General features: G+C 27.3%; 1 protein-coding gene across 1 annotated transcript in view; it reads right to left on the bottom strand.

Moving 5' to 3' along the window:
- Window positions 1–9,506, bottom strand: part of LOC100206759 (histone acetyltransferase KAT7) — a 52,856-nt gene extending 43,350 nt beyond the window's left edge. Inside the window, exons 1-2 of the mRNA XM_065788216.1 lie at window positions 9,388–9,506; window positions 7,380–7,492 (exon numbers count right to left, since the gene is read on the bottom strand). Of these exons, the coding sequence (XP_065644288.1) occupies window positions 7,380–7,492; window positions 9,388–9,457 (183 nt within the window). The 5' untranslated portion in view covers window positions 9,458–9,506. The remainder of the gene's footprint in view (window positions 1–7,379; window positions 7,493–9,387) is intronic.
- Window positions 9,507–13,724: the final 4,218 nt, after the last annotated feature.

The following is a 13,724-nucleotide window of genomic DNA, read 5'->3' as shown; positions in this document are numbered from 1 at the left end:
AAGCTTCAAAATATATCAACACTTTCGGACACAAGATTCAAAATATAACAACACATTCGAACACAAGCTTCAAAATATATCAACACATTCAAACACAAGCTTCAAAGTTCAAATGTTTGAACATAAATATGTTCAAATCAGAAGCCCTAGTTTAAGTAAATACTTTATGGTTATTTTGTTAATTACATAAAGCGTCTACACGAAATCTGGTGGTGGAAGAAAGGAAGGTTTTAAAGATATAAAACTAGTTAGAAAACTGGTTAACAGTTTTAAGAATAACCCAAGCATTTCACTAAGGGAACGCGCAAAAATATATGGATTTTCTCATAGTTTTGTTGCAAAAGTTAGAAACAAACATGGTTTTCATTCTTTCAAAGCACAAAAAGTGCCCAAAACTCAACAAAAAAGTGCAAGAACCTGCAGCAGAAAGTTGTATGACAATTTTATTTCTAAAAATTTCTGTATTATTGAAGACGATAAAACTTATATCAAGTACGATCGTCAACAAATTCCTGGTGCTGTTTATTGTATTGTCAAATATAGAGGAAAAGCGGATAAGAAATTTAAATACACAAAACATTACAAGTTCGCTAAAAAAGCTTTGATTTGGCATGCTATTTGCAATTGTGGCAAAAAATCAGCACCTTACATTTCTCAGTCCACACTTTCTGGTCAAATATATGTTTAAGAATGTTGAAGCATATTTTCTTTAAAAAACTATAATACATTTGTCTGTCCCCAAACAAGGACACTGAGCATTGATAGTTCAGTTTTAAATTAATTTTTAATTTATTTCATAGCAGTTTTGAAAACTATGAGTCAAAAAAGATTTCTAACACTTGCACAAGCTGTTGAGTATGCCTTTTTCGAAATAAAAAATAGTAGAAATAGAAGTAGATTTTTTGGCTCTACCTCATGAAATAGACAAACTTACGGACTAGGAAAACATTAATGATGATGAATTAGGTACACCTACAGTCTGTGACGTAGCTGGGATTGCAGAATTAGATGTACCATCTGATGAAGATGATAGTGAACCATTGGCAACATCATCACCATCAGCACATTTTGCGCAAAATATGTTGCCTTCAAAATGCAAATATATGGTAAAGCCCAACTGGCAGAAAACACCACTAATTTTTAAAGCTTTCCCCAAGGGAAAGATTGCTGATGAAAAGTTCATAATACTTGTCAAGAGTTGGAAACCTGTTCTGTGTTAGAAACATTTGAAAAACTGTGCAATGATTTTTTTGAACTTATCATAGCTGAAACAATGTGGTATGCAATAACAAGTAAATTAGACAAAATTTGGTAGTTTTAGTGGACGATATAAAGATATTTTTGAGATTTTTGATTTTTTCTGGTTATCACACGCTACCCAGTGAACAGGATTATTAGTGAGAGTGAATATCTGGGAGTTCAGCCAGTAAAAAATTTGTTCAGCTGTAATGCTTGTCTTGAAATAAAATCAAACAAATATTCAAGACCACTCTAGAAATAAAGAAAATAAGCATAAGAAAGCTTTTAAGGTTTTAAGGACCGCTGATAGATCAATAAATGTTAAGTATGTTTTTAAATAAAAAATGTTAAGTATGTTTTTTTAAAGTTTTAAGCCTTTAAGGTTAGACCGCTGATAGATCTAGTAAATAAGAATTTTCAAAGATAGGTTATATTTGAACAACATTTATCTGTTGACGAAATGATGGTTCGATATTACAAACATCATAGATCAAAGCAATTTATTCGTAGAAACCAATTAGATTTGGGTACAAGTTTTGGTCTTTGTGAGGTGACTGGTTATTGCTTTAACTTCTTACTGTATTGTGGGAAAAAAAAAGGAACAAGTACAGGAACCTCTGGAAACTAGAGTAGTGAATAAAATGTTGGATATTCAAAATAAAATGTTGGACAATTAAAGCAGTTTACATCATTAAAAATTTACATCATTAAAAATTTACATCAAGCTTACATCAAGGGTTTTAGAGCAACAGGAACCATGTGAGATAATAGGACACTGAAATCCTCTAAAACTACTGAAAGCAGTCGAGAAATGTCCTAGAGGAACTTATGATTTTCAATTTGAAAATGCAGAAGAAATTTTGATTGTAAGATTGAATGATAATCTGGCTGTGACAAAGGAAACAAATTTTGATAAAATTGAACCATTATCATCAGTTTCTTGATGGAGCCAAGAGAAAAAAGAAAAAGTACAAATTTTACAGCACTCTGTCATAGCAAATTACAACAAATATATGGGTGGATTCAACCACCATGATTGGATTTTAGACAGGCATGCTATTACAGTTAGAGGAAAGAAATAGTACTGGTTTTGTTCACAAAAATAGTTGATATGTGTATCATTACCAGCTACCTTGTGTATGCTAAAACTCATCCGGTAAAAAAATCTCAATAAAGGATTTCAGAAATATAGCACAACCTTACCTCAAATTGGGACATGGAAAATGTACATTGCCTGGAAGGCCAATGAGTTTACCATCTACATCAAAAGGTAATGTTACGGATGACATAATATTTGATGAAAAAGGTCACATTTTGAAGAATTGTGAAAACCAACAGCAATGTCAGTACAAAGATTGCAAACAAAAAGCATTTTGCAAAATGCTTTTTGCAATAAGTGTAATATAACATTGTGCGTACCCTGTTTTTCTAAATACCGTAATAAACACTTAAAATAAAATATCTAAATAAAGACTAAATGAAGACAAAATTGAAATTTTTATTCAGAATTTTTATTTGTATAAATGCTCAGTGACCTCAAATAAAGACAACCATTATTTACCTAACTAAATTTTACAAAATTTGTTCAATTGTATTTTTATAAATTTCAATATCTTATGGACCCCTCATGAGTTTTACATAAAAATTTGAAAATTAATAAATTGGGCTTTAATGAGTTAAGATAAATGCTTTGATGTTATTCATGTCTAAAAAACTTCACTATTCAGTGCATTTTTGAAATTAGAAAGCTGAGGTCAAATGGTCAAAACAAAATATTATTTACCTGGTCATATATATATATATATATATATATATATATATATATATATATATATATATATATATATATATATATATATATATATATATATATATATATAAATATATATATGCTAATATGACCACTTATGCAATTTTTTAGTTTTTTTGATCGCTTGGCTATGATTTTTTGCATGACAACTTGCGTGTTTTAAAACAGTTTTTTTCGTGACATTTTTTTTTAATGACATGGTTTTTTGCGTGGCAATTAAAAATTTGAATGTTTTAAAAAATGTGGTGAAAAATGCATCGAGAGTTCAAATCCTAATAACAAATAATTATTTTATATTTATCATTATCCCTTAATAATTTTATTAACGGATGATGTTTTATTTGCCTAATAGACATTAGAAAATATCAAAGTTTCAAAATTTTAAATAACTAAGTTTTGAAGGAATCTTGAATTAAACAACATTGAAATTTTGATTTTTTCAAAATTCAAAATTCTGAAATAAATCACACAAACCGGCTAAAAAACCAAGGCTAACTCCAGCAATGATAAAAAAGAGATTGCAATGGGCAAAAAATCATAAGTATATGACTATTGGAGATTGAGAATGTGTAAGTTTATCAATTTTAAATGAAATATTGTTAAAAAAGTGTTTAAATGTTGACATAAGCTTAATTACAACCTATCATAATTTTTTCAGGTGTATTTTTCAGACAAATCAACTTTTGAGATCTTGTTGGACAAAGTCACCTTTGTCCAAAGAAGAACCAAACAAAAAATATCATCCAGATTGCATTTACAAACTATTAAACATCCAACTAAAGTTATGGTGTGGTCAGTTATCAGTGGTAAAGTTATGGTGTGGTCAGTTATCAGTGGAAGACTTTATATTGTAATTGGGATGATGAACCAAATGCAGTATCAAGAGGTTATAGAGAGCCAACTTATCCCCCAAATACAAGAATAGTTTCCAAACAACAATACATTTACGTTTATGCATGATAGTGCTCCATGCCCTAAAAGCTAAAAGGTTCACAAACTTTCTTAAAACAAAAAATATCCGTGTTTTATATTGGCCAGGGAACTCTCCTGACCTGAATGCGATTGAGAATTTGTGGAACATTCTCAAGAAGGTAATCTCTTCTGAGGTTTCAACAAACAAAAGGGATTTTATTGAAAAATTACTCTATCATTAGCACCACAATGAAAAAATTAAAACAGCAACAATAAACTATTAAAAGTATGCCAGACCGAATAACTAGTCATTTCGTTGAATGGAGGATGATAAAATATTAATATTTTTTTATGACTTGCAGTTAAAAAGAGTAATTGTTTGTTAAAATGTGTGTTTATTGATTCGGAAATATTATTTAATTATTAAGGAAACATATTTCATCAACAAAATATAATTACTATTGCAATTGTACTCTTTGTATACTTTTTACAAACCCTCATAGTTAAAAATATACAAAAATTGTAGCTGATCATAATATTGTGGCCAGGGATATATATATATATATATATATATATATATATATATATATATATATATATATATATATATACACAGGGCTCGAATTAACGTAAAAAAATCTAATCGCGATTTTGTTGTTGCTCATAATCCCTCCTCCACTCTCGCCGGAGGGGAGGGGGCATTATTTATTTTAACTTATTTATAATAACATATATAATAAGTCTCATTTTTGCATAAGATGTCATAACATTTACGTTCAGCAGTTGTAAAGTAGCTTTAGTTATAATTTACATTATTACTATTATTATATTGCATTAAATCTATCGGCTGTATTTTTGTAAAATCAATGAACTTGATATAATCTTCTCTTAATTATTTCATTTCCTATTTTATTTACATATTTTATCTGTTTAAAACAATTAGAATATTTAATTTTCTATAAATTTTTAACAGTAAAAAAAATTATTTAAAACTCTAACAAAACAAATTTGAAACAGTTATAAAAAACTATTTAAAATGACGAAAACATTATCGTGATAAAATGTTAAAACTTAACATTTTCACGAAAACCCGCACAATCACAAACAAGAATGATAATTAAATTCTTATTTTATTAAGTTTTCTTATCTGAGTAACCTTATCAAATTCCAAAGATATTTCTATCTATTGCTTTTTCATTCAATGTATTTTTTAATAAAAGTTAGCGTTCACTTTTTTCATTCAATAACATAAAGTGAAAGAAAAAAATGTGTCTAAATAATAGAATCTTTTACGATCTAATACTTTTTTTGATTTTTGATTTAAGTTTTGCCAGGTAATACGCAATATTAAACTTTTTCCGTAATGAGTCAGCGTCTTTTACGGCCATTTTACGTAAACCACGCCCGATTGGTGTTACATGGTTAGATAATGAAACTGAACCTAATGTTGATGAATTCGCGTGGCCTCTTTATGTTGCGCACTGCTTAAGTGCGATGCCAGTGATTCTTTTTTTATTAATATTTTTCCTGGTTTGATCCAGGTCATGGAAAACAATTTTGTTTGACTTATCCGTTTTTCAAATTGTTTACATAAACTGCATCTTAATCTTATAACTTCATTTCCATTTAAATCGTATTCTAACTCACAATTAAAATGTTTTTCCCACTTTTTAACTGTAGATAATCTGCATCTGTGGTCCTTATTTGCATTCATTTATTGCTATTAATTTAAAATTAGCAACTGTACTAACAAACTTTAAAGTTTTTTTTTAATAACTATTTAGAGTCTATATTGCCTCCTATTCTTCACAAAAGAAACTTATAAAAATATCATTAAATTTGTTCATAATGAATGAGCTAAATCGGAATAAAGCCCTTGAGAATTTGAGTTAACAAAGCGACTTTTCAATCAATTAACTTTTATTTCTTTTTTCAATCAAAATCTTTTTTTCAAAATTTCTTGATTTGAATAGGTATTTAATCGTTTGTTTTTTATAAATTTTTCCTTCCTTAAACAATCAGTCTTTTTCCTGCATTTGAACATTTTTGCTAATTGATTTTCTAAATCTTTTATTTTTCTTTCTTTTACTTTATGCTCCTCTTTAAAAAAAAATTATCGTTACAGAAGTCACTGCAGTTTTATACTGTAAAAGAACACTAAATATTCGCAAATAGAGTTTCAATCTTCTAAAATAAAAAAAGAATCACGAAAAAAAGAAAAAAAAGAATCATGAAAATAAGAAAAATCGCGAAAAAACAAATTTTAAGAAAAAACTAATGCGAAGGTGCGAAAAGTAATCGCGATACGCTTAATTCGAGCCCTGATATATATATATATATATATATATATATATATATATATATATATATATATATATATATACAGGGTGACCACAAAGTATCCGCATACGAGATGGTTTCATCTTGTGAAAATATAAGCATAAAAGCACTTATGTATTTTCTTATTTATTTGTTGTTTTTGGTTAATATTATGTCATAAACTTTATATACTTTACTTTATATACTTTGTAAACTATGTTCAATTGGGTTTTTTAGAATGGTGCGCGTTTCTCCTTTGTGCGGCAACTTTTCCTGATTTTATCAACTTTTCTCAATGGCCGCCATCGAGCCCCGATCTTAACCCGATGGATTTCTCAGTCTGGAGCGTCCTAGAAGGAAAGACATGCCAAAAGCCGCATAAAAATATTGAAAGTTTAAAAAAATCACTACTGAAAGCTTGGGATTCTTTGGACCCTGCCTACTTGCTCGCCACCGTCGAAGCGTTCCCGAGACGCCTACAGGCCTGTTATTTTGCTGATGGAGGAAAATTCGAATTCAATCTTTGAATCATAATTGTTATAGTTCAATAAATGTTTTAAAATAAAATTTGTGTTCCAAATACTTTCTACATGCTTTTTATTAAGCTCTTTATCTGTGCGGATACTTTGTGGTCACCCTGTATATATATATAAATATATATATATATAAATATATATATATATATATATAAATATATATATATATATATAAATATATATATATATATATATATATATATATATATATATATATATATATATATATATATATATAAATATATATATATATATATATACAGCCCTCAGAATTAGGGTCAGCATTTGGCAATGCCACCCTAGAAGTGTTTGAGGTCAGAAAAAAATTGTCGACCTCATTTTTATGTTTTATGGTAAAACTTTTGTGTCAAATTTTTTTTGCCAACCTGATGCCGACCTTTAACAGATTAAGGTCGGCAAAATATTGCCGACCTCATTTTTGCTATTTTCGAGGGCTGATATATACACACACACAATACAAACTATTTTGTGAACATCATGAAATATACATAAAAATGTATAGAAATTTATGTGAATACTTAATGCATAAAATAAACTCTTACTTCATTTTGTATATCATGGCAGCCATAACAATATTTACAGTCATTACATTGCCAGTCATAAGTTCTTACGACAGGTATTATATGTTTTGGCAATTCCAAACATGATGGATGACCTTTTGAAAAAAAATAAGCATTTTATTATTACTCATAAAAAAACAAAAACAGAAGTTACTTAAATTATATACAGCAAAATAGGCAATTAATTATATATCATAGTTTAGTTAATTTAAATAAGGACAACTATTGTTTTATGAAAACCATTGTTTATTTAATAAAATTGTTGTTTAGCTAAATATTATTAAGTTATTTAGCATATATTAATATAAATTGTCAAGTAGTTTATATTTAAACTTTGTCTAGCATAATTCATGCCTGTTAATATAATTGATTCTTATAATAATTTGTTCACATCACAAAACATTGTTCTTGGTGCAACATGCAAATAAAACTTTATATGATTAAAATAAGAATCCATAGGAAACTAATTTTTATTCAAATCATTTCAGTTTTTGTACTTTGCTAAAATACTACTTTTAGCTATTCAAATAATAAATGACAGTTTAGTCTGAGGAGAGCAAGAGTGTAAAAAAAAATACCACTAAATTCGCACAAGGAAAAAGGGGAGTTATACACAATGTTTTTTGACAAAAACCAATTTTAATTTTAATTCGCATTACAGCATAATTAGATTAGATTGCAAAACTCTGAGATGTTCAATAAAAATTAGGTTATTTTTTCTTCTAACATTTTTTCTCAGTAATTAAAATTCATCAACACTAAAAATTTTGAAAATAAAAGTATTTAGTAAAAAAAAAAGCATTTACAGACCAAAGCAACACTTTCAAGAAAAACAAAAAAAAAATCTGGATTGAGATTAGAACAAAGTGCAAAACAATATCTTAATAAATCTAAAAATTAAAAAAAAAAAAAAATGAAATAGTTAAAACAATTAAAAAAATAATGTCAATAATACACAAGTGAAGGTTTTTCGTTGAATCTAAAATTGTTTTTGATGATGAGAAGAATGTGGCTCTATCAGATTTATGTCACATACATGACTGTGATAGAGTCATGTATGTGACATGACTAGGAATGGGCTCTGTATAAAGCAAAACAATACTGTTTGGTCCTTTCCCACAAAAAATATTAAATACGTATTTAAACAGGGATAGAGAATGGAAGAGAAAGATTATTCACTACAAATTACCTTTTATTTACTTATATTTTACAAAATTACATTTTATGTTGTGTAAATCTATTGTTTTAATCTAGTTGTAGATAAGCTTATCGGGAATATTTAATTTGAATAATATAATTAATACTATTTAAATAAAAGATTCTTTAATTTTTTTTTTAGAAAAAAAAAAAAAATAAATAAAAAATAAAACTGCCTAAACTTTTCTTTTTCAATCATTATTGATTTTGAATTGCGAATAATTTTTAATGAAGTAAAAAAAGTTAAACTTGAAAACTTGTCTTGAGCAACATTTAAAATAATATTATTTTCAAAGCCAGATATTTAATAAATAACCTCATAACATATAAATATAGTTAAAAGTTTTAACTAAAACAAAAAATAGTTTTCAGTTCTTAAGTTTCAGAATACTTATATGTTCAGTCTTTAAGTATACTTATATGTTAGTAAAATATCATTATAAGTAACGGTTACTTTAACAGTTTTATATACTTATCATAAATATTTTAAAGTATATATTGTTTTCATTTACTATGTCTTGCAGTAAATGGTGTCATTTATCTGCTACTTAACTTGATACCAATTTGTCTTGTTGCACGATCAAATTAAATTATACTGCAGTATATTAAACTAAACATCAATATCATATAATAAAATTATATTAAAATTTAAAACCATATTAAAAAAAATTGTAAATAAACTGTTATATTCATAACAATTAAACCATTTTATAAAAATTGTGTATAAAATATTTATCAGTACAACACCAGTGTGTTGTAATGATATCATTAAAACTTTAATTAACCAGCTTACACATCCCTTTACAAGTTGCACACTGTATTTGCTCTTCATTGGAATCTGCCTCACAAAACTTGCAAGACATTTTATTTTTGCTAAGAATATTTTATAATAATTTTAATAAACAATAACTTCACAATATATATATATATATATATATATATATATATATATATATATATATATATATATATATATATATAAAATTTCCAAATTAAAGAAAATTGAATTTATACAGTGAAATTTCACTGTGATTTAGTATTAATTCCACCTAAGGAGGTTTTTGAATTAAGAATATTTAAATTACAGAGATTGTACTATAGTAAAAATTGCTTTGTCAAAACTTGGTTTTGTAACATCATCAGAAACATCAACATACACTTCATTGGTTTACTTTTTAGTTTTATTAGCGCCATGTCCAGAAACTTCTGCAATGAATTTATCTGATGATTTGTTGGCAATACAGATATCAAAATTTGTCCAATTGCTCTTTAACTGTGATGTAAAAGTCTACATTAACTTTTGCCTGCAACAATTTGAGATCATCCATTAAGTTTTTTACCACAGCCTCTTTAATATCTAATCACAGAATGCATCACCATCATTATAATTTGTCTTTTCCACTGCCCTTGCTGATACACTTGATTTCTTGAAACAATTTATAAAGATTTGATTTGAAATAGAATTCTATGTCTATTTAGAAATAAACATTTTTAGTTTTAAGAGATCTGATAAATCTTGGATTCATAGGTGATCAAGGTTGTATTCTGTAAGAAAAAGTTAAGCTCCACTCAATAAGAACTATTTGAGACCCACTCCTCAAATAATTTTGGCAACATGCAACATTTTGATTGGGTCTAATAATGACAAGAAATATTTTTCATACCCATAAAAAATCTAAAAGACTGACTTTTAAGCTACAAACATAGAAAGTCAATCTCTTTCATTTCCTATTCAATAGCCTTTGGCATTGAATATGAATTTTTGTAAGTCCTGATTTAGATGCTCAGAAAACTTATATGGCCTTAATGAAATAAAAAAATAAAAAAATTCTGTATCTAATTTTTCATAAAAAATAAATATTATCATATGCAAATCTTCATACAAGCCAGTCACTAATCTAAAATCATAAATTTATTATTTATATAATCATTAACTGATATGGTATCATGGCATATGGTAATTTAATGAATTTTATGGTTTGTATATGATTATAACATAAGTGCAAAGCCACAACCTTTGATTTTAAAATTTAAAGAACATTTGAAATAGTTATTTTAGGTGCTTTATAACTTTTCAGATGCTTGAGGTATACATTTTTTATTATAAAATATAATGTATAAAGTCTGCTTTCTAAATTATATGCAGCAAGTTTTATAATTTATATGCAACTAAAAATATATGCAACAAGCATATAAGCAAATAAATTTTAATACATATAATAACTAGCTAAGAACTTTTATAACAATTTAGGAGTTAAAATCCTAAAAATATTTTATATAACTGGAAATCGTAAAAACAGAGTTTTCAACTAGGTTTCGTTGACAATTTTCCTAAAATGTAAAATTTTTTAGACCGCGTGCTAGCAACAGCCATATTTTTAAAATAACGATAGTTTATGGGCTAGTATGTTAACAGTTAGCGATACCGGATATTGGATAACATGCCTCTTATTAAAACGTTACAGAAGGGTAATTTCACCATTTGCTGGTCATTTACTATTAACAACCCGTTTATTTAGTCTTTTTCTATAGATAAAAAAATTAGTATGTACTCCGTAGGGAAACAGTATAATTGATGGCATCCTAAGAAAATATATGGTTCGAATTAGAGATGCCACAAATATTTGGTGACCATTCGGTATTCGGCCTATTCGGCTACTTTTTTTACTATTCGGTATACGGCCGAATCGCAAAGTATTCGGCCGAATACCAGATTGTTACAAAAAAAAACTCATAAAAATGAATTTTGTGTACCTATTTACTTTATTATTATTATTATTATTATTATTATTATTGTTATTATTATTATTGTTATTATTGTTATTATTGTTATTATTATTATTATTGTTATTATTATTATAACAAATAATTTGCATATATGATACCTAAAATCTATGGTACCGTATAAGACTTTAATAATAGATATGATAATGGAGGTGATTATTTTGCTTGTTAGTTACAAAAGTGTTAAGCTGTAAATATAGTTGTAAAAAAACCATCCATTTTAAGTATGTGCGAATATCCATAATTTGCCGTAAAAAACTGTGACCAATTTTTTTAACTTGGGGAAGACACTATTTACGCCAAACCACATTGTGCGGCTATTTATGAAACCAAATTAAATAAAAATTGGTAGTCGTTCAGTAAAAAAGTTAGGCTATATATTTATGTATTTTATTTTCATTGTCATAAATAAAAAAGTTCTTTATTTTACAATATAAATCGTCACTGTTTTTTTACGAACAACAGCTCTGTAAGTTACGGCAGGTCCTTCTTGAAATTAAAGGGTCATTTAGATTTATTTATCTGCTAATGTTCAAAATTTGAAGTAAATCTTTCGTGCGCATATTGTTTTCAAGAGTCATCAAGCACACTAGAAATTTCTGTGAAATTAAGGATTTCTCTCTGTGTTTTATTATCAAAAGTTTTGCTGATCACGGAATAATTTCTTAAAATTCGATTGGTTTAAAAAGCTTATTTTCTATTTCGCTGGTATAAAAAACATAAATTTGTTAACTTTACAAAAATACAAGTACTTTGGTTTTCGTTAGAAATTAATTTATAAGTAATCATTTTGATCTGCTTACTGTTTGTCAACAAACTACAAGTTAAAAAGGCAGCTATATGTTTCTTGTTTGTTTAAAATTAATAATGGGTAGTTTTAGAATTACAAACTTAACATTTATAACATTTAGCAAAAAGATGAAATTTTTTTTAATCAAAAACATTTAGATTAAAAAAAAATCTAATCTTTTTGCTAAATGTCAAAATTTCAGAGCTTTTTTGTTCCCAGCCTCCAATCATTGCAATTTATTGCAAAGCACCATTAAATGACATAATGTCTACATCTTACAATCTTGCGAGAAGGTGCCTGCAAAAGATACAATAAACTTATAAAAATAAATGTATCTCTTTCCAAATTTTGTTTTAAATCCACTGTATAAGAACTTAAAATAAAACTAAAAACCGCTCAAACGTATCAATAATTTTGAAAAAAAATCGTAGGTAAAATGTTCTAGAACTTTCTTCAATAAAATGACGCAAAGCTGATAAATGGAAGAAGTAGGACAGCAACTATTTTCTCTGTCCTGCTTCACCCCAATGTAGGGCAGACGAAATAAAACTAAAATTACAATTAAAACTAAAATATAAGTTTAAGTACTAAATGTTAGATGATAAATATTTAGATGATAAGCTCATTTCCCAATAAATGTTAGATGATAAGCGCATTTCCCTATAGATAATATATGCATTTCCCTATAAAATTGACAAAAGATGCAACAACAGTCTAAAATAAATACATACATGAGTTACTGGGCTGTCAGAAAAAATACTTTTAAGAGATACTTTCAAAAAAAACAAATTCAACATTGAAGTGCAATTTGTTATTATATGTTGAAAATTTTTTCGGCAAAAACTTGCATGGCACCCCCTCTCCAGTTAAAATCTACTCGCGCTGACCCTAATTTCAAAGAACCAAAAAATTCCAACACTTTGAGATGGTGAAAAACAATACTAATAGTTTTTGTTTTTTTGGTTTAAGATTCTTTTCCATGATAACTTCTTTTTTTTTTATCTTTCCATATTAACTTTCCATATCTCTCCTAATATTTCCATGAAGCAAAAAAAATCTATTGTCATCATATTTTAAAACAATTTTAATTTACATTAGCAACAATAATAGTGTAAAATATGAATTACTTGATCCAAAATTTGTGTTACACCTGCTGCGTCTGGCAGACCAACAAAAAACTAATTTGTTTTTTACGATGATAATAAAGTTAAACAGGTTACACTAAAGTTAAACAGGTCAGTGACGGATCCAGCATTTTTTGGTGTTGAGATACTAACTTCCAGACATGGAGCCAACTCCAAACATTTGTATGTTTATACTTAAGTCAAATAATGATGCTTCGCGATAATTGGAGGCTGGGAACAAAAAAGCAAACCAAAATTTGTCATTCCAGAGGGGAAATAAAAACTCATTCTAGCAGTTTAATAGAACTCATTTCAAGCATCATATTAACTTCAAACGGTTGAAAATCCACAAAAATAACTTCGTTTTGTACTTGGATAACATCAACCTCAATAGTGACAATCACTGATCCATTACATTGATGAATTTTACCG

The sequence above is a fragment of the Hydra vulgaris genome, chromosome 01 (genome assembly GCF_038396675.1).
Source record: "Hydra vulgaris chromosome 01, alternate assembly HydraT2T_AEP".
Taxonomy (NCBI): domain Eukaryota; kingdom Metazoa; phylum Cnidaria; class Hydrozoa; order Anthoathecata; family Hydridae; genus Hydra; species Hydra vulgaris.
Note: the sequence above shows the minus strand (reverse complement) of the source record. Positions and strands in the feature narration are given on the sequence as shown.